General features: G+C 42.8%; 2 protein-coding genes across 8 annotated transcripts in view; both read right to left on the reverse strand.

Moving 5' to 3' along the window:
- LOC139386831 (glutamate decarboxylase 1-like) overlaps positions 1-11,561 on the reverse strand; it is a 36,649-nt gene extending 25,088 nt beyond the window's left edge. The window contains exons 1-6 of one of the 5 annotated variants that reach the window (XM_071132675.1): positions 11,458-11,561; positions 8,919-9,063; positions 7,118-7,171; positions 4,578-4,730; positions 4,137-4,379; positions 2,568-2,658 (exon numbers count right to left, since the gene is read on the reverse strand). In XM_071132675.1, the coding sequence (XP_070988776.1) occupies positions 2,568-2,658; positions 4,137-4,379; positions 4,578-4,730; positions 7,118-7,171; positions 8,919-8,994 (617 nt within the window). In that variant the 5' untranslated portion in view covers positions 8,995-9,063; positions 11,458-11,561. Of the gene's footprint in view, positions 1-2,567; positions 2,659-4,136; positions 4,380-4,577; positions 4,731-7,117; positions 7,172-8,918; positions 9,064-10,319; positions 10,537-11,457 lie in introns of those variants that run through there. The other 4 variants (XM_071132674.1, XM_071132676.1, XM_071132678.1 and 1 more) reach the window with 4 other exon arrangements.
- Positions 11,562-11,875: 314 nt separating this feature from the next.
- LOC139387388 (glutamate-rich 2) lies at positions 11,876-15,096 on the reverse strand. Of its 3 annotated transcripts, none has more exons than XM_071133537.1 (10): positions 14,956-15,096; positions 14,636-14,675; positions 14,473-14,509; positions 14,319-14,352; positions 14,131-14,170; positions 13,869-14,016; positions 13,416-13,609; positions 13,179-13,236; positions 12,496-12,567; positions 11,876-12,272 (listed from the first exon to the last, which is right to left on the reverse strand). In XM_071133537.1, the coding sequence occupies exons 1-10, from the start codon at positions 14,961-14,963 to the stop codon at positions 12,088-12,090; spliced, it is 816 nt and encodes a 271-aa protein (XP_070989638.1). In that variant the 5' UTR covers positions 14,964-15,096; the 3' UTR covers positions 11,876-12,087. The 3 variants fall into 3 exon arrangements, with proteins under 3 accessions (XP_070989638.1, XP_070989639.1, XP_070989637.1); XM_071133538.1 differs by having other exon boundaries at positions 13,416-13,543; positions 14,319-14,355; XM_071133536.1 differs by having other exon boundaries at positions 14,319-14,355.
- Positions 15,097-25,352: the final 10,256 nt, after the last annotated feature.

Here is a 25,352-nt window from a genome sequence, read left to right on the forward strand (position 1 = left end):
GAAATAAAAGTCTCCAACTTCAGCGATTTTTGCAATTCGTTCCAGTCACGGGCAGCAGAGAACTGGAAGGAAAGGCAGCCAAATGAGGTGTTGGCTTTGGGGATGACCAGTGAGATATACCTGCTGGAACATGTGCTATGGATGGGTGTTGTTATCGTGACTAGTGAACTGAGATAAGGCGGAGCTTTACCTAGCATAGACTTATAGATGACCTGGAGCCAGTGGGTCTGGCGACGAATATGTATCAAGGGCCAGCCGATTAGAGCATACAGGTCGCAGTGGTGGGTGGTATAAGGTGATTTGGTAACAAAACGGATGGAACTGGAGATGTTTAATATGAGACTGGAAGGAGAGTTTACAGTCTAACCAGACACCTAGGTATTTATAGTTGTCCAAATATTCTAGGTCGTAACCATCCAGGGTGGTGATGCTAGTCGGCGGGCGCGTGCGGGCAGCGAATGGTTGAAAAGCATGCATTTGGTTTTACTAGCGTTTAAGAGCAGTTGGAGGCCACGGAAGGAGTGTTGTATGGCATTGAAGCTCGTTTGGAGGTTAGTTAGCACAGTGTCCAAGGAAGGGCCAGAAGTATAAAGAATGGTGTCGTCTGCGTAGAGGTGGATCAGGGAATCGCCCGGAGCAAGAGCGACATCATTGATATATACAGAGAAAAGAGTCAGCTCGAGAATTGAACCCTGTGGTACCCCCATAGAGACTGCCAGAGTTCCGGACAACAGGCCCTCCGATTTGACACACTGAACTCTGTCTGCAAAGTAGTTGGTGAACCAGGTGAGGCAGTCATTAGGTCTCTCATAGATAGTCCTGCATTGTTGTTGTTATTCATTAGGTCTCTCATAGATAGTCCTGCATTGTTGTTGTTATTCATGTGGTCTCTCATAGATAGTCCTGTATTGTTGTTGTTATTCTTGTGGTCTCTCATAGATAGTCCTGTATTGTTGTTGTTATTCATGTGGTCTCTCATAGATAGTCCTGTATTGTTGTTGTTATTCATGTGGTCTCTCATAGATAGTCCTGTATTGTTGTTGTTTTCATTTGGTCTCTCATAGATAGTCATGTTTTGGGTTGTTGTTATTCATGTGGTCTCTCATAGATAGTCCTGTATTGTTGTTGTTATTCATGTGGTCTCTCATAGATAGTCCTGTCTTCTTGTTGTTTTAATTTGGTCTCTCATAGATAGTCATGTTTTGTGTTGTTGTTATTCATTTGGTCTCTCATAGTCCTGTCATGTGTTATTTACACGTTTTTCCTCTCTTCCTGTGTTGTTATGGTCTTTCTTGTAGTCCAGAGGAGTATTCCAGAAAGATGATTTAACAAATTCAGGATTTCCTGAACATATCCGGCTTGTCTTAACCAGGTGAGGGAGTCCAGAATTGATTGGTTCCAGAACGGCTGCTTCCCCTTTAAGCTATTAGACTAGGAGAAGCGCAGATTGGTTGATCTGACAACTGGCGCGAGCACGCAACATTCAAAAAGGTCCACATGTCGATGACGGAGAAAACGATAGATATGGAGTCAAAAGAAAGAGACCAAAATTTCACTACTCTAGAACAATAAACAATTTTAACAAAATACAACAAATATGTTCCATTTACTAAAACAAGTCATACATGCGTCGTCGCAAAAGCCAGAGAGGGAGCCTGGCAGAAAACTGCAGACAGAATCAATGTGCATGTGAAGTGGCATGATTCTAATAGGCCTAGCTTACACATGGGTGAGTAGTAATAATGCTTTCACTTTATAGAGCACTTATTGTAATACTGGTGATATTAAGTGTCAAGGCTATGGCTAATATGTATGTTGTAGTAGCCAATGTCACAATTGCAATGGTAGGCCCATTCCATAGCCATAGCCTATGTAGCCTATACTATACATCTCAGATAACACGCACACACCTACACACACACACACACACACACACACACACACACACACACACTCACTCACGCTCCTGTATGATGTGTCCTGTATGATGTGTCCTGTATCTGGTGTTGTTTAGCTTTGCAGGGCTTCATAACCTCTATCAGACTAGACCACCATGACACTGAGCTCTGATCAATATACAATCTAACCAGCCCATGGGGCATGTGTGTGTGTATGTGTGTGTGAGTGTGTGTGTAGGTGTGTGCGTGTTTTCCGAGATGTTTGGTATTCAGGGCTGCTGTTCAATACACGGTTGGTACAGTGCGAACAGCAGTCACATGAAAAAACAAACATTTTATATAACAAGCCCATATGACCGCCATCTTAAACCTCTCTAACCTAGCCAATCAAAGGCCTTGGCCTTCATTCAACCCCAAGGTACTGTAACTGAGCAGATATGAGGAGAGCCACACTAACTGAGAACTAATGATTTGATTCTATTTTTGCTACATGGCGTAAATCCTTGAAATGTCAACAACAACCCACTGGGGCTTTCTCGCAAACTATAATCATCATATTCCCTTTCCGACTGTATCGTTATACCAACAAGAATCCTGAAAACGTTGGCTAGTCAGCACAGTGATGTCGACAGACCTTTAGGCACACAAAAACAGCAGTGTATGACTCACATGTTAGTGTTGGCTGTGGAGGTGAGCCACTCCCCAGCCAGCCCAATGATGTCCAGCCCCGTAGATAGCTGGTTGAAGAACCGTGGATGACCTGGGACAGAGATAAGAGATTCTATCTGAATGGGACTTTACAAATGAAAATGAAACATACTGGGATATTTGCCTGCAAGGTTTCTATAACCTTGTAAAAACACACATCTACTACAAGGGTTGAAACAGTGTGTGTTCTTTCCTGTAATGAAAACAAACCACTTGATATGAACTCAGACAGGTTATTTTCTGAAACTCCCACATTCACTCTTTGCTGTATTCCCATTGGGACCTGAGATGCAGTGGAACATTTGCCTTCGAGGTACTAGATGGGTACACTTATCCACTGATAACAAGGTTACATGACATTTAGAGTAGGCTAGCCTAGATGCTCACAGAGCTTGAAGTTTATGTTTGAATGAAATTCACCAACAAGAAACATCACTAGGCTACTAATATTGTATTTATGTCATGTAGCCCCCTAGACGAACGGACTGACTAACTAACTAAAGAGCGCAATATCAGAGATACGAAAGCGAAGTGGATTTGCTCCCTCGTGATAGGCTATATTTCAGCACCGTGGACAGCGCCCGTGATAGCGTCATTAGAATGAAGGCATGAGACTCAACTGCCATAGGCTAATTGATTCAGACAAACTCGTAAATCGTGCGACAATGTTTTTTAAACTATCGTCACTTTGTGTTTAAATGTCCAATGAATTGAGTTAAAGGTCTTTAGGAAGTAAACCCAAAGGACTGTTTGACTGTTGTCGTTCCTAACGGCTTGTAAAATCCCACGCAGGCTTGCATCCCCGCGGGCGGTACTTGGTTTAATAAAATCAAGGAAGGAGAATTGCCAGGGATACAATCACCCGTCATTGTGATTGGATGTTACTGATCAAGGGAACAGCTTATGCTTAAATGGTTTTGTGTAGCATTCCATTTTGCTCAAGTGTTGTGAACACGAGCAGATCACTGTGATAAAGAGAACACAAACTGTATCCCAATAACGTCTGAAGAAATGTTCATATGTAAAAATAAATATACAAAGGTGCGTTAAACATTTTTAGAAAGCCTAAACAACATGGAAATATTTGTAGACAATAGACCTACCGGTTGGTCAAATGTCATGTAGACTAAGCTAACCATTTAAGCCAACTGCAATATTGGTTGTTTTGGATTGGAATGTATCCTAAAAAAGCAGAATGAAACGTCTTTGTTTCTCATGTAATTTCCTATCAAGGAAGGAGAGAAACAAAAGCCTATCTAAATTAAATGTATAGGCTAATGCTTTTTCCAATGGTAAAAGATTTTATTCTGCCTGGCTTGGTGAGACTATTACTTCTTTTTTTCCACACTCATTTAAACTGCTCAAAGGAAGAACTAAGGAAGAAATTACACAATTGGAAATATAAGAAATGCAAAGATTGGAAACGTAATTAATGCACACAAACAGTCCTGAAAACATGAAAAGGAAACGTCTGGTTTAAAGCTGTATCTTGTTTCATGTAACTTAGTTGTGGCCAGTTTAGTAGTCTACCTGTTCGCACGCCGTACTTGAGCGTGTCCCTGCAGTCCACGAGGATCTGCTCGAGGGACTCTGGCTGGTCAGAGAGCTCGAGGTTGAATCCCTCCATGCCCTCGAGCAGCTGGTGAGGGTGGTGGAAGTCCAGAACCTTGGTGGAACGGTCAAAAGTCTTCCTGACGTAGTTGGTGAGGATGCCCACAAGTTCCAACAAGAACTGCATAGTCGCCTCTTCTCCGTTTTTGGCGGGAAGTAAGTCTAGAAGAATTACGGAAAAAGCATTTACAAAACGAATAGAAAATCGAAAGTAGAGGCTGGACGCCCTTTTTACAGAAGAGGGCCTATAAATATAGGCCTAGGCTACGGTTCACTAAATGTTATAACATGTAAGAATTAGATAACTAACGTGTAGGGTTATATTAAAAGTCTAGCAAGAATGAACTCGTTATCTCTCACCTCTCGCGAACATGTTGGAAAAATCGGTCTCAGTGCGGCGGAAACGGGCATCCCGGTCGCTGTTGTCACAGGAATACAGGTTCTTCTGGCGTTCTGAGAGTGAGCCTGCGAGCCGGCCTTCCTCCCCGAGACTGTTGTTCTTCTGCAGGAACCCTAGGGTGTTACACAGAGGGGCACGAGAAGGGGAACATGCTCGGTTACCACTGCCCAACATCGCTAGATAATAACCCGATAATAACTTTTATTCAGAGATCTGAGTTTATCTATGTCTGTTACAAAGGCAACACATTATTTATGGTGTCCTCTCCCAGACAGCGCTTATAACCCCGGGTGGTGATCCCCACAGTGGATGGGTTTTAGATCAATTTATGGAAGAGGGTAGTGTGTGTGTGTGCTTGCATGGGTGTCTTGCCCTCAGGCTCACAGGCCAGACGGGCTCAGGCCCTACCCTGCCCGGTGACATCCACCCATAACCCAGTCATGCGAGAGCGAGAAATACCCAATTTATTCCAGCGGTGAATGTCCTCCTGTCCCCCCGGACTTTTCACGCCTGAGCGTGCAGGGACTGTGTGGAGGGCCCGGCGCAGCGTCCATGTCATTACCGACTCATAGAGCAGACATTATGGAGTGGAGTTAATGAAGGATGCAGATATTTTACGGCCTCTGGATAGGTTAGTCTATTGTTAATGGAAGTCCGTGTCTATTAATAGTCCATTGATCTTAGAAAAAAAAAATAGAGAGAAAAACCTATAGCCTAGCAGGCTACCACCAGAGAAGGTCATTTTAGGCTTAATAATTATGGAAGGATTTAAACACTTATTTTCACATCATGCAGTTTTCAGTAGATTATTATAGAAAAATCTTATATAAAAAATGTTTTTGCAATATCGAATAAGACAGAGAGAAGGCTCTCTCAAACTCTATCTCTGTTTCAGAGCTCCATTAAAATGTATTCGGCTAATCTCGGTTGGCACATTGGGCACTGATTATCTCACGAGAGCAGCGGCCTCGAATAAGCTACCGGTTGATATGGTTCTCGTTAATCTTCCCTCATCCACAGGGCGTGTTTCTTTACTGATTGATAGGACCTGACAACTATTATGGGCTGTAAATCCACACTGACATAGAACAAAATCTAACACTCGGAACCATTTTATGATGACCATTGTCACTGTTCTGTTTTTTACTCCTCATAAAAATTATTTCAAACTCGAGCACAAAGCTATATTCCTTATCAGCCCGAGGGGATATTTATAGAAACGAAATAATGTCTTTTCCATGCATAAAAGTACCCTATAAGCACTTAGCCCTATGTCCACATATTCAAATGATATGGTAGGCTATGCAAATTATTGGGCCTGATGCACAACGCACACAAATGTGAAAATTACTCATTCAGGCCAAAACAATGTTCTCTATAAAACGAGTCAATCAGTTGATCGAAAAAAACATGTTTCTTCGTGCATTGTGGTGAATTATTTCGTTATTAAGGTTATGTTCAGGTTTACGAGGGTGGTTAAATTGTGTTATTATTCTCCGGCAGGGGACGTCCTCCACATTAAGGGGCAGGTGCCCTACTTCTGTTGGCCCTCGGTACGAATTATAGGCCTGCATCGTAACTTTCGAGTTCAAATCCATTTATTTTAGGCTAATTACATCCCCTCTTTGTGTTTGGATTGAAGCCATGATAACAATGCCTACATTTCCAATTAAATGACATTGACATTCTTGACATTATCAAATCCTGCTACAGAAAAATGTGTAGGTCTGACATCAGTGAAGGTAGGAAGGATTTTTTAAATAAAGGATATTTTCTCAATGTGTGAATGCTGACTGACGTCAAACCAATCCTCGACGTATAGTGCCCAGGAAAAACAGATCGTCTAAGAATCCTGTTGGAAAAACACTGGATTCAATCGTTTCACCTTGGCTTGATTGGATACAGAGACCTTATGGAACCTCCCAGATTTACCAAACCTTAAACTCCACGTCATCTCATCGACATCGTCACATTTCATTGAAAAGGCTCGCAGGTGGTATAAAAAATGTCAGTTTTGCATGAAGGGACCCAAATCCATAGTCGCCTCCAAACGGAAAGGAGAGGAAATGAATGCTTTAAAAAATCTATGATAAGGCCTTTATAAAATAAAAAGCTATTAGAAGGTGCAATATTTAGGCCTAGCCTATGTGCACAAAACATGTTAACAGCTAACTCAGCATAAAAAACAACTAGCCTATATCGGACACATCCATCTCGCGATAAATCTTGTTTGTTTAGACATGTTTCTATATTTCTGAGGCATTATGTTACTTGCCGTATTGTGGGCCTACATCCTATCCTTTGCTAACTGTAGAGATATGGATAGGAAGAGACATGGGGTGGTCGGCGACGGAACCCCGGCGCGCATCGCGTGGCCTAAAGCTAATCGCTAACTGACCTTTAGGAGATGAGAATGTGGAGTGACAGTCCGGGACGGCCCTGCTCTAACATCAGAGTATTCCATATAGTATCCATGATGGTTTATGGGTCTAAAACTTACCACAGATCTTCAAACCCAGTTTCCGCGTGCAGCCTTGCATCCACGCGTCATAGTCTAAAACAGAATGTTTGGGGAGAACGTTTGAAAATCAAATTCTGAAATATATGAATAGTGTGATTTGGGTGACAGCGGATGAGTTTTTATAAAGCGTATGGCAATGCATGGCACAACGGAGTGAAGAAGCATGAAGCAGATACTTGCAGCAGTAGATCATTGTCTGGGGGAACTTCACCCTATCTCGCGGTTATTATTCCTCAACATTCGAATGGTCCGAATACAATCATAATGGGCCATCAGAGGCTCGCCGGTTTAATAAATACTGGCACGCACCCGGCGAGAGGCGGGTTGAAATAAACACCCGTGAAATGACCTCGCGAAAGAGAGCAGATATTAATTAGGTGAAACACAGTATTTGACTGGCGGGAGCTGGCGATGTCTAGCTGGTTGTTCGGAGACACACACATACACACACACACACACACACCAGGCAGTATAGTGAAAACTAGGCTAATAGGCTACCTTATTTTGGAATTGTATGATGGAGAATGCCATCATAGCAACACAAAAACTCAAGCATACAGAGCAAAGCGATGGGACGGTAACAAGGCATATCTATATGCATATGAGCTTCATGATGGTGTTATTTGTCTAGGATGCAAGACCCAGACATAACGGCTCGAGGTGTCACTCAGAGCGCATGAAGGCGAGCGCTACCCGAGACACACTCACACACAGAGACACCACAAGCCTCAGGTCAGCGCGAGTGAGACAGAGCGTGGCAGCGAGATAATAGCAACATCCAACAGCAGCAGCAGAGAAACAGGCAGAGCACAAAAACAACAACATCACAGCCTTTTTCAAGCCATCATGCACTCTGTCAAACCTGAAAAAATGTCTGACGGTATTACTGTTCTACAAATATATCCACATTCTTCCTCTGTCAAATAGCCTATAATGCCATTTTCCATATTAGGCCAATGGCAGACATGTTAGCTGGTTAACTAGCCCTTCAAGCCTATACATTTTCCAAACGAAATATGACTAGGCCTGTAGAGAGGAGGGTTTGGGTATTTTTATTTACGAAAATGTAACTTTCAGTGGTAGGCTAGACAAATATGCTAATATCAGTAATCCGATTCTAAATGTCCCCTTCTCTCAGTGTTCCGTGGCAAAATTATCCAAGCGGGTCTCTACAAAACGAGTGCAAGCCATCATCAAGAACACCGGAGTGGCTGCAATTACCAGCCATTCCCTGCGTAATTGCGCGGATAACAGCTCTCTCATGGAGGACATGATGCAAGGATTTTGAGGGGATATATATATATATATATTTTTTTATAAAAAAATACGAATTGAAATGCTTGCATACAAAATATCGTTAGCCAATCAATAATAGCATGAACATACATTTAGGCTATTGGTTATAGGCTTTACAACATACATATTTTAAAAACATTATTTGATAGGTCTGGTATAAAAAAAAGAGCAAAAAAGCAAAAGGAAATTCGATAGGGTTATTCCAAATAATTGTATATTTTATATTCCATAACTAATTCCTTTCCGGATCCATAGCGCTGAAGACATTATAACGACGCTCTTTGAGGCGATTTACAGGAGGTCCGTTTCTCAGTGCACGCCGCTGATCCGTTAGACAGCGGCAGGCAGCTGTGATAGCTCTGTTTTTAACCGGAATGATTAACGACAGGGCCCACACGGTAAAATGCCCGGGTGAGACTCGTTTTTATCAGGCAGAGGGGAAGGGAGGGAGAGGGAGAGAGAGACAGAGAAAGGAGAGACTTACTTGTAGACGAAGGTCGTAAATTGGCAGAGTTGGGGTCCTGGTCCCCGCCAGTGGCTGTCGGTTCAGACGTGGCCATTAGTCCTCCGTTATTCCTGTGCGCTCCGGGACTCTTATCAGATTCTCAACGGAAATATCCAACCGGTTTCTGAAAACAAACGGCCAAAGGTTAAGATTGATGGCTCTGGATATGAAACAAATAAATAACTGCATTTATTTCTGAAAGATATGCATTATTTATTTGGAATAGCCTAAAATAGGCAACCTACGCTGAATTTGATCAGCGAAATTGAGCTTTAGTATCAGTGCAGTGAAGGAAGAGGATGATGCATCATTTGCTGTTATTATCTGCCTCTACGATCGGAATCATTTATTCTCGAACGTCAATATGCTGCGAGCTGCATGCACATGCCGAGGGAGATAAATGCTTTTGAACGATAACATCGCGTGCATTCAATTCTATTGGACCAAAATAAAGGCTGCAAATCTGACAAATGTATAGCCACTATATTCTACCTTATATACATTAACGAAAAAAACATGTTTTAAGCAGTAAATTGGACATAGAACCTTGTCCCCAGTGACGTTTTTATGGGTCATTAGAGCGAAATCATCTCCATCTCCGAGACATCAGTCTTGGGCGCTCAAGCTAAACGAAGAGCACCAGACTGTCCAGTCTACTTTTTGATCAAAGAGAACGAAAACAAAGGTCTTCGTGTCTTCAATATCAAGCAAATAAATACGTCTAATCCACAAACAAATCATCCTTATCAGACCTATTCAGAATTAGGAATATGCAAAACGAAATAGCCTTTCATAATTAATTACGCGCTATGGAATTCTTTGACAAATTTTCTCAAACAAATCTGGGTATTGTAAAAAAAAACAATATATTTGACAGACACTTGATCAATTATATTCTACTGAAATCCGTTGGAAAATGTATTGACATAAAGCATATCGATTTTTCAATTATGATGATCTTTGAATAACCACAGTGAAGCCAGCATCAGTTAATGCCATTATTGATAATAAATAGTAAGGCTAATGAATGAATCCTGCCACTCATATAGGTTAATAAATAACAATAGACTGCCATTGCTATTAACAGGTGACTTTTTTCATAGTAACACACTTTTGAACAAGAGAGATTTGGAAATCCGAACATTTAAGCGACAAGTCGTTTGATAAAATATTTATTCCTTCCTAACCAATCACATCATTTTCGACCCCAATAAGAATGTGGATCGCAACAAATGTTGCAGTTGCTGGGCGCTGTGCAACATTATCTTTAAAAAATAAATGCAAATATCTCACTATTATGGAAAAATCAATCAATAGACATATTACAAAAAAGGCTGTTTGGAAACGTGAGAGCGCTGGCGCTAGGAGGCAATACGCTACCTTACCGTCTGCGGGTGCACAGGTTGTCTTGTCGAGAGAAACTAACACCAAACAACCGAATTACAGTTCTCTATCCACCCAACGTTCTGAGACACAAGACAGTTCAATGCCAACAACACCGGAATAACGACATCGAGACAAATTACATCCAGTAGCTTGCCAGTGAGCTTTTTTCCCTCAAGAATGTTTCATTTTTAATATATTTATTAGTGCGTGAATCGCCTATCCCCTCACGCACGTGTGAGTCATAGCATTACCTCCCTCTGGCGCAAAATTAAGCTTCTGCTGCTCGTGACAGAAAAAAAAGCATACGAAAACCTCCCCACTTCCTGACAAATCAAATCAAATCAAAATTATTTATAAAGACTTTCTTACATCAGCTGCTATCTCAAAGTGCTGAAACCTGTCCTAAAACCCCAAACAGCAAGCAATGCAGGTGTAGAAGCACGGACGTGTCCCCCTTCTCTGTGACACAGGGAGACAGAAGGTGTGATGGTCATGAGAAATGCTTATCTCGTGTAAGATAAAATCACAAAGTGTCACTCTTGGGAAGTTTGATAAATATCACGTCCTCAATAGGCTACTTACTAACTTAGAGCTAAAAGGTGGTCTTAGGGAACGACCAAAAACAACAGAGGAGGTTTTCTTTTTGTCACTTGCACCTTTCAATCAAAGGAAACATTTGAAAAAATGAGTTGGACAACCATAGCCTACCAGATATAGACTTGGAATGGACTATTTTTTGCTCAGCTCGATTCTTGTGCAACTAGACATATGCCTGAAATGTTATTGCCAAAAAATGGACAAGTGATAGCCTATTCATTTTCTTATTGTGTTATTGTCCACATTTAGGCTACAGTGTGTGTATCATCTTCAGATGTGTGGTCTGTGAAGCTAGATTGGGAAGGATATGTTGGCTCTAGACCACGAGGTGGCGGAAACGACTACGCTGATAGATCTATGTGGTCAGGAGCATTGATGGAGTTTATTTCCAAAAATTGTGAAAGTCATGTAATAGCTCTTATCTATTCTGTATTGAAACTACATGTTTGGAAAAAAAATATCCTATACCTCCTAGACTAGGCCTATAGGCTGAATAATAAAAAACAAACTAAAATAGAGTATCCATGGTACACACCTGAGGGATCTTTGGGAATTCACCTGTAAACTTCAAGGTCCTAAGCAGCAGGGCTCCAATGGGAAGTGTTCTCCACAGTCCACTCCACTCCACTGCCGAATGCCTCTTCTTTCACCCTCTCAGTCCTCTTTCAATCATCTCCTTCTTTTCTGCTCTTCTCTCCCTCTACTTATTCTCTTCCCAGTCAGGACTTTTTAGAGATCATTGTTGCTCAACTTCCTCAGAAATTAACAGGCATTTTGAAAATGATCTGTGTGGTTGCATTTATGTTGAAATGTAGAGGTGTTGAAAGGTCTATTAATAATACTGGTTGTACTAGAAATGTAGAGTACGTTTCCACTTAGTCCTTGAGTACTTCTGTCAAACAAACCCTTGTGTAGAAGAAACCAGAAATACACAGATGTCATGATGCTGAACTTTATTGTGTAATTTACATGAAGATTAAACAGGGACGTACGTGGTGATGAGGAAACTGTGTATGCTGTGATGGCCTCACCAAGGCAATGTGCGAATGTGAAATGTAAAACAGTGACACAATTGATATATATATATATATATACTCATACAAAAGGAAAATAAACTAACTGATATTTCCACTGTCAGACTGGGCAGTGTGCTGGTGACTGACAGCTATGGGGAAAGGTGAGAGGGTGGACATGGTTTGTGTCTCCTCTCCTGCTCCTCTTCCTCATTTGACGACGATGAGGAGGAGGAGCTGTCTGAGCTCTGAGGAGAGTCTTGATCACTCCCAGAGTCATCTTCATCACCGGAGTCTGAACAAGCATCATCATCATCTTGGCTTTTCTCCTCTTGCTCTGATGGAACATTGCATAGGAACAAAGCAAAGACTTTGATGAGCTATATCAGATGTGTCAGTGTTGGAACAAAAGCCTGCACACATAGTAACTCTCCAGAACTAGGGTTAATGTGACCACTTGAATCCAACTTCCAACAATTGTCCCACAGCTACAGTGGCCGAAAGTCTTCTCCCACAATAACCTTTTTGTGCATGTGCATGATTTGGAGGGAGCCACTCACCTCTCTCCAGCCTCTCCTGGATGAGAGGAATGAACTGTTTGGCTTCTGGATTATTTGGTTCATAGACCAGAACTGGAAGAACAGAGCATAGACACATCAATCATCTGGTTGGCTAATTAATTAATTATTTGGTTGATTGATGCAATGAGAGACACATGAACAAAATGCACACATATAATCAAAACAATGAATGACAGAATTTTTTTTTTTACCCCCTTTTTCTCCCCAACTTCATGGTATCCAATTGTTAGTAGTTACTGTCTTGTCTCATCGCTACAACTCCCGTACGGGCTCGGGAGAGACGAAGGTTGAGAGTCATGCGTCCTCCGAAACACAACCCAAGCAAGCCGCACCAATGTGTCGGAGGAAACACCGTACACCTAGCGACCCGGTCAGCGTACACTGCGCCCGGCCCGCCACAGGAGTCGCTAGTGCGCGATGAGACAAGGATATCCCTACCGGCCGCACAATTGGCCTACAATTGGCCAATTGTGCGGCCTACAATTGGCCGCACAATTGGCCTAGCGTCGTCCGGGTTAGGGAGGGTTCCCTAACCCGGACGACGCTAGGCCAATTGTGCGGCGCCCTATGGACCTCCCAGTCGCGGCCGGCTGTGACAGAGCCTGGGCTCGAACCCAGAGTCTCTGGATGACAGAACCTTTTAATTTGACAAACAGGCTTACTCATCTGACACAGTTTCTCTGCCAGCACAAAGTCTTTCTCCATCACAGACTTGAGGAACTGAAATCACAGACACAGATGGGTGTCACAGTCCATCCAGGCAGACCCAGCCTCTCATTGTTAACCAGCAATCTGAATTCCTCCATTAATCAGGGAAAATGACATCTGATATGAATGTATTCATTTTTAGTCAGTCTAATGTGGTACTTGGTCTGATATGAACTGAAGAGTTAATTTACCTCAGCCATCAGCTCCAGTGGAGCCCTGTATCCCTCCTCCTCATCATCATCCGCCTCACCATCATCATCATCATCCTCCTCAGTGTGCTCTTCCTCCACTTCTGGTTCAAGAGGGGGGAGGGGCTCCGCTGGAGGGTGAACACACACAGAGCAGGGGGTAGTTTGGGCCCGTGGCTGCACAAACACTCTTCCTCCTGCCCCACAAAACATCATCATCATTTTTCGGCAGTCATGAAAAAAAGATCAAAACATTGGTGCAAAGTTAGATTGGCAGATTGAGACATAGAGAATCTATCTATAACAACCCACTGGGCACAGATGTCAATTCTACGTTTATTCCATGTTGGTTCAACGTCATTTCATTGAAATTACGTGGAAACATCTTTGATTCAACCAACGTGAGCCCAGTGGGAATGCTCTTCTACTCTAGTAGTCCTGTCATATTCTACTGACCTGTAACAGCTGAAGCCGACTGCTGTGGTTTCTTATTATCCTTCATCTTCAGGTCTTGGCTGAGGATCACAGGAGGTCCAGCGAACCCAACACTAATGTTATTCACACCTCCTGCACAGAGCACGTTGAATCTCCCAGATGGAGTGACCTGGGAAAACAAATTAAATATACAGACTAATAATAAATGATAAATGCAATATCTTAGGGTTTTCTTTTTTTGGGGGTTAGGGGTTTTGTGCTTTCTTAAAGATGATTTACCGACCTTCATAGGATTTGATACTGCTTGTGTAGGAAGGCTACTTCTGAAAAATACCAAAACACACACACACAAAAATATGTAAATGTTTGCATCACATCAACTTGTGATGTGCAACTTTCTATCATGGAAACTCAACACCATGTCAGATGTTTTATGACGTAGTTAGGACTGGTCTTGCTGTAAATTCTTACCGGGGTGCGGCAGTAAAATACTTGGCTCCCACAGCTTCTAGAACCAAAAGAAGAAAGGGAGGGTGTCGTACATCCAGGTCAGAGTAGAATGGAAAGTACAGCAGTGGTTGTTTGTTTCACCCTACATACCAGATCTTTACACAGGCCTACATACCTTTAGGCATGTGTGTCTCAAGAAGTGCAGGGGCCACCTATATCAAAAGCAGGGAAAATATTAATATTTGTATTTCATACAAATGAAATATTTATCTGAAATAAAATAATCTTCCCAACATGTCTTGTTTCATCATGTCTTTGACAAAACAAACACGTTTTACCTGCTTCTGTGGAACCTTGGAAGACACCACACATTCAAGTCTGGAAACAACAACATTAGACACTTAGACTGACAGCGAGCAAACGTCGTTACATTTAAGCACTCTCCCAACTACATACGTTAATAATACTAGGTCTAGTTGATACCTCTTGGATACAATGTCTCATTTGAAAAAAAAATGGTCTGTCATATCAGCGATTCATTGTGCAAGCACTGTGTTTGTCACATTGGCACATCATATTTGTTACCAATAACTCACGTTAATAACTAGCTACGTTAGCTAGCTACTGTAATGCTCAGCTGAATAGCTTGCTGGCTCACCTGCTCATCTAGCCGATTCTCGATTACTACCAAACCCGAGCAGTCTGATAAAGTTTAACAATAAATATTTATATAGGAAACAATCTTTTGCTTTGTATTATCGATGGAGTCGTAGTAACATTAGCTAGCTCACTGTGTTGCTTGCAAGTTTAGTGGCTCATAAAACACGAGAAGAGAAAACAAAGTCTCATTCCCATGACAACGGGTGAACTCCCCCCTTCATGCCCACGTGAGTGCCCTGGTGCTACGTAACGAATGCGCTGCTGTTCTATGATGGCGCTTTCACTTGCTTTCTTGTCAACTGTCACACAAACCACACAGAAAGCCCAGGACCACCTCACAAAACGTTTTGTCAGGGTAAGAATATCATGATAAAAGGTTATGATAATGTCCTGTCTCTCTGTTCCCTCCCCTCTCTCATGTTTTTATTTATTTTTATTAAGTACACATTCTTATTTACAATGACAGCCAGGTAACAGTGGGCCTTGTTCAGAGGCAGAACGAAATAATTTTGACCTTGTCACCACTCTGTGTGTGTGTGTGTGTGTGTGTGTGTGTGTGTGTGTTGAGAGATATAGGCTACCAGGTGAAAAGTGAAATAGGGAAGAATAGGATGCTGACAGTTGATACAATCAGCTGAAACAACATCAATTCATCTTCTCCTATAGGTTATTAGGTTAAGCAACAACAGAACCGCCAAACAAGTAGAAGTTGTAAAGCAGACTTTATCAACCCTATTTAAAGCATGGACTGGCAAGCTATGATTCTACTCTTAGACGAAACGTAGCATTAGCACTGAGTACATTTGTGTCAGCTGACCATCGGAGGGAAGGGTGCAAAGAAACACTGATTTAAAGTACAGCATCTAAGCCTCTGAGGTAGGCAGAAGATGTGGTACTGTTTAAATGAAATTCTCTCTCAGCCACCTACTGCTGCAGACGGCTGCTCTCTTCCAGAGATAGACCTGCAGACGGCCAGGCTGTTGCCTGCTCTCTTCCAGAGATAGACCTGCAAACGGCCAGGCTGTAGCCTGCTCTCTTCCAGGGATAGACCTACAGACGGCCAGGCTGTAGCCTGCTCTCTTCCAGAGATAGACCTGCAGACGGCCAGGCTGTAGCCTGCTCTCGTCCAGGGATAGACCTACAGACTGCCAGGCTGTAGCCTGCTCTCTTCCAGGGATAGACCTACAGACGGCCTGGCTGTAGCCTGCTCTCTTCCAGAGATAGACCTGCAGACGGCCAGGCTGTAGCCTGCTCTCTTCCAGAGATAGACCTTGTCATGGCCATGGCCTACTTATTTTTTGTGTGCGAATGTATGTGTATATCTTAACTCCTGGTGAAAGTGTAAACGTGTCTTACGGTCGGGCAGGTAGGCAGGCAGGAGACAGAGGATAAGGTTAAAAAAAATTGTCATTCTATTCACACAAATATAATATCGTAGTGATGGTGGCAGTGGATAATGTCAACAAATAATGAAAAAAGGACTTGCAACAACAATTGGTCTAAGAAAATATGCTATGGATAGGCCGGTAAGCCTAGGCTACTGTGGAGAGTTAAAATACAGCCTACATTTCAGACACTATCCCATTAAAGTTTACAGAACACTGGCAAAGCCTGTCGAAATACCTGGGCAAAACCATTACCTCAACAAGCAGGAGTACATACAAATCTCATTCAGTATATAAACTGAAGGCTATAAAAGTCTAGAAGCATCATACATTAACGTCACATAATATTCACAGGACTTTCTCAATCAAACTGGGATACACTTCATTTTGAGACATCTCATTTAATAAAATAATAAATTGAGTACTCGTGCTAATACACATATGCAGGCGAGGTTCTATGTAGAGTGCGGAGGTGCACGAGCATAGCTCTGAGAAGCAGCAACAAACAAACACAGTAAACACTCAAAATAAATGCACAAATGGAAGAACAATTATAACTGGGCACTTGCTATTAATAACCTACTTCATATTTAGGCTGTCATTGTAAAGAAAATGTTGTTGTTAACTGACTTGCCTAGTTAAATAAAGATTAAATAAAAAAAGTAGAAATATTTATAGCTCCAGATGTTCAACACTAGTAGAAAAGGCTTAGGTCTATCAGCATTTTGAAAAGTCGATTTAATAATACTTAACTTTGGATATTTTGTCCCAAATTTCCAACTGCATGAGGACCAACTCCTGGCCATACAAGGCACTTTAGCAGAAAATGCTAGCTTGTTATTAGGTCAGGAAGCAGGCAATGTCTTCAAGAGGAACTTGAAGACGCACTCTTGTGGAATGTATCAGTAGGCTTGCCTACTCTATGGCATAGAGTAGCCTAGATATAAATTCCACCTTCGAGAAGGTAAAAACGTTTTAGGGACAGGTCAGTTAATTTACCAGCCACAGAACTCAAGTCATTCTGTGCAAAAGAAAATGGTGGAATTTCAATATTATGTGCTTTTAGATTGACATAAAACTGGGGCCTTAGAGAATCTTCAATTTGCTCTGTTTGACAGCCAGGTACAAACCTCAGCGCTGTCAGTCAGCAGAAGGTTCAGCTCCAGACAGGGTAGAGGAGCTAGTCAGAGGCCCATTAGATTATTCATTTGTGAAATAGAGGGCGGTGCCTCTGGAATGTACACTGATTGAGTAGGCAAATTTATGGAGATTGTACTCCTATTAGAGAGACGTGAGACAATTCCACAATTTATTTATATTTGATTTAACCTTTATTTATTTAACTAGGCAAGTCAGTTAAAAACAAATTCTTATTTACAATGACGGCCTACCAAAAGGCACAAGGCCTCCTGAGATAGACTTGGTGGGTTGAACTGGAATGTTATCTTCTGTTTACCCAATTGTTCCTTTGGGTGGGGGGCCATCGCCTTCAAAGGCCTCTCTCAGTTCTCGGTCTCCTCCAATGAAGTTTGTTCCATTGTCCGAAAGGTGCTCGAAGGACTTCCCTTGAAGTGCAATGAAGCTTCTTATAGGCATCGGGAAGGCATCAGCATCCAAACTCTCCAGGAGATCCAGGTGGCTGCAGCGATATGTCATACATTTGTAGACAATGTCCCATGTCTTTTCGTTACAACGAATCGTCCGAACCAATTCACTCCGGTAGAGTAGAAGGGTGGCTTCTACAGTCGTGGCCAAAAGTTTTGAGAATGACACAAATATTAATTTTCACCAAGTCTGCTGCCTCAGTTTGTATGATGGCAATTTGCATATACTCTAGAATGTTATGAAGAGTGATCAGATGAATTGCAATTAATTGCAAAGTCCCTCTTTGCCATGCAAAGAACTGAATCCCCCCCAAAAAAATTCCACTGCATTTCAGCCCTGCCACAAAAGGACCAGCTGACATCATGTCAGTGATTCTCTCGTTCACACAGGTGTGAGTGTTGACGAGGACAAGACTGGAGATCACTCTGTCATGCTGATTGAGTTTGAATAACAGACTGGAAGCTTCAAAAGGAGGGTGGTGCTTGGAATCATTGTTCTTTCTCTGTCAACCATGGTTACCTGCAAGGAAACACGTGCCGTCATCATTGCTTTGCACAAAAAGGGCTTCACAGGCAAGGATATTGCTGCCAGTAAGATTGCACCTAAATCAACCATTTATCGGATCATCAAGAACTTCAAGGAGCGGTTCAATGGTTGTGAAGAAGGCTTCAGGGCGCCCAAGAAAGTCCAGCAAGCGCCAGGACCGTCTCCTAAAGTTGATTCAGCTGGAGCACTACCAGTACAGAGCTTGCTCAGGAATGGCAACAGGCAAGTGTGAGTGCATCTGTACGCACAGTGAGGCGAAGACTTTTGGAGGATGGCCTGATGTCAAGAAGGGCAGCAAAGAACCAACTTCTCTCCAGGAAAAACATCAGTGACTGATATTCTGCAAAAGGTACAGGGATTGGACTGCTGAGGACTGGGGTAAAGTCATTTTCTTTCATGAATCATCTGGGCCTCTTTTCCGATTGTTTGGGGCATCTGGAAATAAGCTTGTCCGGAGAAGACAAGGTGAGCGCTACCATCAGTCCTGTGTCATGCCAGCAGTAAAGCATCCTGAGACACTCACAATTTTGCCTAAGAACACAGCCATGAATAAAGAATGGTACCAACATATCCTCCGAGAGCAACTTCTCCCAACCATCCAGGAACAGTTTGGTGACAAACAATGCCTTTTCCAGCATGATGGAGCACCTTGCCATATGGCAAAAGTGATAACTAAGTGGCTCTTGGAACAAAACATCAATATTTTGGGTCCATGGCCAGGAAACTCCCCAGACCTTAATACCATTGAGAACTTGTGGTCAATCCTCAAGAGGCGGATGGACAAACAAAAACCCACAAATTCTGACAAACTCTAACGTTTGCTTATGCAAGAATGGGCTGCCATCAGTCTACTGCAGTCAGGATTTGGCCCAGAAGTTCATTGACAGCATGCTCTGGCGGATTGCAGAGGTCTTGAAAAAGAAGGGTCAACACTGCAAATATTGACTCTTTACATCAACTTCATGTAATTGTCAATAAAAGCCTTTGACACTTATGAAATGCTTGTATTTATACTTCAGTATTCCATAGTAACATCTGACAAAAATATCTAAAGACACAAAAGCAGCAAACTTTGTGAAAATTAATATTTGTGTCATTCTCAACTCTTTTGGCCACGACTGTACAGCTGCCGATGAGCAGTAGGTAAAACAAAATGCATGGTATTTTGCAATACTAAACACTAAAAACCACATTATTACTACTTGGAAGGACATTCTATAGAGTAAGTCAAAACTTACGAATATCTGGGAGTTTGGGTGGATGAGAAGTTGAGCTTCACCACCCAAGCTGCGTATTGAGTTGATTAACCTGTTTGGGATAGGGGGCAGTATTTTCACTTCTGGATGAAAAGCGTGCCCAAAGTAAACTGCCTGCTACTCAGGCCCAGAAGCTGGGATATGCATATAATAGATTTGGATAGAAAACACTCAAAAGTTTCTAAAACTGTTAAAATAATGTTTGTTGTTGAGTTCACTGTGTTTTCTATTGGTTTTCTATTGGAAACTAGATGTATGAGGCACCTAGTTGCAGTTCCTATGGCTTCCACTAGATGTCAAGTCTTTAGAAATTGGTTGATGTTTTTCCTTTGAGAAGTAGGGCTGTTCAGACTGAGTGTCAAGCCAAGTAGGACTCTTTTGTTTGGTGCGCACGACCTGGAACTCACTCCACTTTAATTTTTATCTGCTATTGAACACAGTATATTCCATCTTAAAACTGTTAAGATGGAATATACTGTGTTCAATAATATCAAAATAATATCAAAATAATATTAATTACTTACGTTTTAGGATACCTAAAGTTGGATTAGGAAAGTTGTTTGAAATGTTTGGACCAAGTTTACAGGTAATTTATTAGATAATTTGTAGTCATGTTGGGCGAGTTGGAACCGGTGTATTTCTGAATCAAACACGCCAAATAAATTGACATTTTGGGGATATAACGAAGGAATTTATCGAACAAAAGGACCATTTGTGATGTTTATGGGACATTTTGGAGTGCCAAAAGAAGATCTTCAAAGGTAAGGCATGAATTATATCGTTATTTCTGACTTTTGTGTCGCACCTCCCTAGTTGAAAATGATTTGTTATGCATTTGTATGATGAGGCGCTGTCCTCAGATAATCGCATGGTTTGCTATCGCCGTAAAACCTTTTTGAAATCTGACATGGCGGCTGGATTAACAAGAAGTTAAGCTTTATGTTGGTGTATTGCACTTGTGATTTTATGAAAGTTAAATATTTCTAATAATTTAATTCCGCTAGCGGAACGTCTAGCCGTAACAGGTTTTAAGTGTCCTTTCATTACTCAGCCCTCTGGACTTGGAATTCCCTCCAAGCCAACCTAAAGCCACAGGACCTGGTGTCCCTGGAGGAGTTCAAAGGTCAAATACAGTAGATGAGCAGGTTGTTGAGACATGTCGTTGTTTCTAATTGCCACTAGTTTGCGTTACCTTATGTAAGGAAGCATGACGTTTTACTTCACACACACCACACATGTCTGCAGACACACACACACACCACACACACACACACACACACACATCCACAGTTTGTTTGCTGTTGTGTTTGTGCTGTTGCCATTTTTTTTTTTATCCCCCGTATCCACAGGAAGCCTATTGCCTCTTGCCAGGCCGTCGATGCAATTAAGAATTTGTTCTTAATTGACTAGCCGTTTAAATAAAGGTTAAATAAAAATATATCTGCCATTTTAGGAACTTCAGGTTTGGAGCAACAGGTCTGGTAATCCTGTCTGCTGGAACTTCCGGATGGCCTCCCTTCCCAGCAGAATCCAGCATCTGCAATGCAGTTCTGCCAGAACCCTCTCTGGACCAGGATGGAGGAGAGTCTCGTTGAAATCTTGAATGAGAGGCTTGGTCAGCGGATTATGCGGATCCAAGACGATGGGGTGCATAGCATCCATCTCCAGGTGCTCTGCTCTGTGCAGTCTACCACCAACTCAGAAGATTCCTGAATCTTTATCGTCCTCAGCAGACAAGGGACCCAGACGACTGTTAGAGGGTCTAGACCAGTTTGACCTATTCAGGAAACTATTTCTGAGCTTGCTTCAGGAAGAGGTTCTCTGCAGTTATGTAGTCTGCTACTTTGCTAGGTGAACTGGAAAGTGGATCATCCGTCCCATGTGGGGATCTAGTTGTTGCCTTTCCATGTATTGAACTTGCTGATATCTGGGAGCTAAGGACTGGAACTGACAGACACATTTACGCAGAAGGCTGATTTCTTCAGTTCGCTGTTGTCAGGCTCTGGGCCAGCAGAAGGCATTGATCGCCACTGATCTTCCGAGTGTTGTAGGAACTCAAGGCCTTGGTGCTATCAATGCGGCCTTCGATACAGACCTATTTCAAGGTCTTTCCCCAAGTGATGTCATCCGCCGGGTTGTTCGCGGGATCCACACACCTACAGTTGGGTAGATCTGTAAGGTCCTGAATCTCTGCTACACAAGTTCCTACAAAGACCTTGTATCTACACAATTCCTACAAAGACCTTGTATCTACACAATTCTGAAATGAGCCAATGAAAGGCTGTGGTGGAATCGGACCAGAGGATGACTTGTCCAATGGGCAGGGTGAGTTCTGTTTGGAGGACGCTGGCCAGCTGAGCTCCAGTGAGGGAAGCACTCAGCTCCAAGCGAGGCATCGACAGCTGCTTCTTTAGTGTGACGCGAAACCTGGTCAGAATGAAGGAGATGTGTACCTGCTTCTGATCATCCACAGTCCGCATGTAGGCAACATAGCCATATGTGGAGGTCCCTGGTCGACTTTGGGGAGTCAGCATATCGTGGCCTGTGACTTCTAGGGAGTTCCATCTGGACAAGTCAGTAATCTCTTGTTCCCAGACAAGCCATCTATCCAGGAGGCTCTGAGGCTGAAAGGGGTCGTCCCAACCTATTTCTTCTTTCCACAGGTCCTGGATGAGTACCTTGGCTCGGGTTGTGAAAGGCAGGATGTAGCCTAGTGGGTTGTATTGACAGGCGAGCACGCTGTAGATATTCCTCATTGTAGGTTCGAAGCGCTCCACATTGGGGTGCTTGTATCCCATGGAGTCTCGGAGGCAGTTTCAACATTTCCCAAGGGTTGGCTCCTGAAGATCCATGCTACAGTGGGAAATTCACATTTCGCTGCTTTCTGATCTGGCCTTGGGGGGTAAGTGCTCAATGACAGCTGGTATGTTACTTGCCCACTGGCGTATCACAAGGCCTCCAGTCTGGATCAACTGGCGCATCTGGCGCAACTAAACGCCATCAACTTCTACCTAGAGGTGGACGTTAGGAGTAGCATCATGGCTTGCTGGTCTTGTTTTGAGCAAGTCACTAGCTTCTCACCCAAGTAGGAAAGGGTAACGATCTGCCAAAGTTGCTCCGCATTTCTGAAGAGCTTGGTGGAAGGCAAAATGGTAGTGGTGAGCAGGTATTGTTGTTCAGCTGGTGCTGTGTGGACAAACCTAGAAGACACTTGCAGTGTCCAGCCGAGTTCAGTGTGGAGAGTGATGGGTCCACCAGGTGAGGCTTTACACACTGGCTGTATGGGTATCAGGACGTGAGGCATGCCCGAACGAATCAGCAGCAGAGGTTGAGCGTCGTCCACCGGTGGCAAAGGCAGCTTGCAGCGGTGGTCATATCACCTTTGGAGAGCTGCTACTGGGCAGGAGTGTTCGGAAAGGCCTAGGTTGTCTGTGGTGAATGCCTGGCGTAGCTGATACTTCTTGAAAGGTTTGGGGGGGGGCACTTCTTGAAAGGCATGGGGGGACACATCATAGGTAATTGAGGCACCTTGTAGTTGCACAACATGTTTTGAAACTGTCCTGAGAGTGAGAGTCTCAGGCTCAGAAGTGAGGTTTAGTTGAAGAACAGCCTGTGGCAGGACAATGCTACGCTCCGAGCCATCATCGAGCACGGCACATGTCTCCAGGACTCCGCCTCCATAGTGAAGTTGGACTTTCACGACCTTCAGCATTAGCTTCAGCGAACGGTTCGTCCTGTCCAGGTACACCTTGGTCATAGGGACACTCACTATGAGAAAGCTCTTCTGTTTTTTTTGTATGGTGTCGTGAAGGATCGCTAGGTTCTTCTCTCTCCATGTCTTGCAAGACTGTCCATCTTTTATCCACTTGAGGATTTGTCCTGTGTTCAGCTTGTTAAACTCTTCACGTGTTAAGAAAGTGTTCTTTATTGTCACAATGAGGTCAGTATGGCTTGGGATTGGAATTCTCCTTGTATTGAGCAGGCTCCTTGGAACTTGGGTCTTCACTTGTGTTGAAGAGGATCGAAGCAGATTTCTCGTTCTGCTCGTGGTGTTGTAGGCTTTGGTTTTTCCATTTATATTTTGAGGTTGGACATTAGCACGTTAGCACGCTGGTGTCACCTCATTAGTCAGTATGTGTTACACCTGTTTTGTTTTAATTTTAAGTGTTTAGAATCCGTAGACACCATTTTTATATTGGAGGAGGAAATGCATTTATGTGGATCCTGTTGTGAAATGGAAGTTGTTTTCTGTTTGTTGTGAGCAAACTTGTCCAACAAAAATATAGGATATATTTGTTGTCTGAAGGGGGATAGGTGTTGCAGGCTTTAGTTTTTCCATTTATTTTTTTCGTGGTTTGGATGTTAGCATGTTAGTACGTTGGGCACCAATTGGTGTCAACTCATTACTCAGTATGTGTTACACCTGTGCTGGCTTGTCAACTCATTAGTCAGAAGGCATAGGTTATATTTAAGAGAGGCTGGCCCAGTGCTCCAGTTGGTTTGAGTTTTGGTAGAGGTTTAATGCCTTTAGTTGGCTCTCCCTATTTAGATTTATTAAAAAACAATCCTTTATCTGATCTTCCTTGTTTTCAGTTTGCTTTACTTTTTGGTTTGCTTCCTGTCTTTAAGTTTGGTGTGGGTTTTTATTTTGTTTTCCTTTTCTTGGGCAAATTTAGTGGATGCTCATTGTGGGTGTCTTTTAGGTACCAGTTGTTGTTGCTAGCCAACTTTCAGTAGACACCCCCATGAGTGTCTTTCAGAACCCCTCTTAGAACCCCACCTGTTTCGTTTTGGTTGTTGTTAGTGTCTATTTTTTTGTTTCCCCTTCTGTTTGAATGAACATTTTTGGTTTCTTGCTGGAGAACGTAGCGGTGGGGGGCACGGACATCTTTCTTGAATGGCTTGGGCATATTGTATTGATAGAGGGCTGCAGCTCGGCTTAATATGCGCTTAGCCTGGGACTTCTCTGTGACTAGGCAGTCAAGTCAAGTAGCGTGTACGTCTGGTCTGTAGCAGTCCTGAGGATGCTGCGGTCGAAACAGTGCTTAACAAAATCATCCCGGTAGCTCTGTGGCATCTTGCTCTGAGCTCATAGCTACCACTGGACGAGTTAGTGGGGCTGACCATACTTGTCCTGCAGGGCTTGTAAGGCAGCAGTGTAAGGTCTCATGTAGGCCTCAGCAAGCTGGACAGCACTATGTAGTTACAGGTGGGCCAGGAGCACTTGATACTTACAGTGCCTTGCGAAAGTATTCGGCCCCCTTGAACTTTGCGACCTTTTGCCACATTTCAGGCTTCAAACATAAAGATATAAAACTGTATTTTTTTGTGAAGAATCAACAACAAGTGGGACACAATCATGAAGTGGAACGACATTTATTGGATATTTCAAATTATTCAGCCCCTTTACTTTCAGTGCAGCAAACTCTCTCCAGAAGTTCAGTGAGGATCTCTGAATGATCCAATGTTGACCTAAATGACTAATGATGATAAATACAATCCACCTGTGTGTAATCAAGTCTCCGTATAAATGCACCAGCACTGTGATAGTCTCAGAGGTCCGTTAAAAGCGCAGAGAGCATCATGAAGAACAAGGAACACAC

Source organism: Oncorhynchus clarkii, chromosome 28 (assembly GCF_045791955.1).
Source record: "Oncorhynchus clarkii lewisi isolate Uvic-CL-2024 chromosome 28, UVic_Ocla_1.0, whole genome shotgun sequence".
Classification (NCBI taxonomy): domain Eukaryota; kingdom Metazoa; phylum Chordata; class Actinopteri; order Salmoniformes; family Salmonidae; genus Oncorhynchus; species Oncorhynchus clarkii.

Coding starts and splice junctions, on each gene's coding strand:
- LOC139387388 (XM_071133536.1), bottom strand. Junction 13,610..13,868: donor GTCGGCTTCAGCTGTTACAG/GTCAGTAGAATA, acceptor TTTGTGGGGCAG/GAGGAAGAGTGTTTGTGCAG. Junction 12,273..12,495: donor CCAGGAGAGGCTGGAGAGAG/GTGAGTGGCTCC, acceptor ATGTTCCATCAG/AGCAAGAGGAGAAAAGCCAA.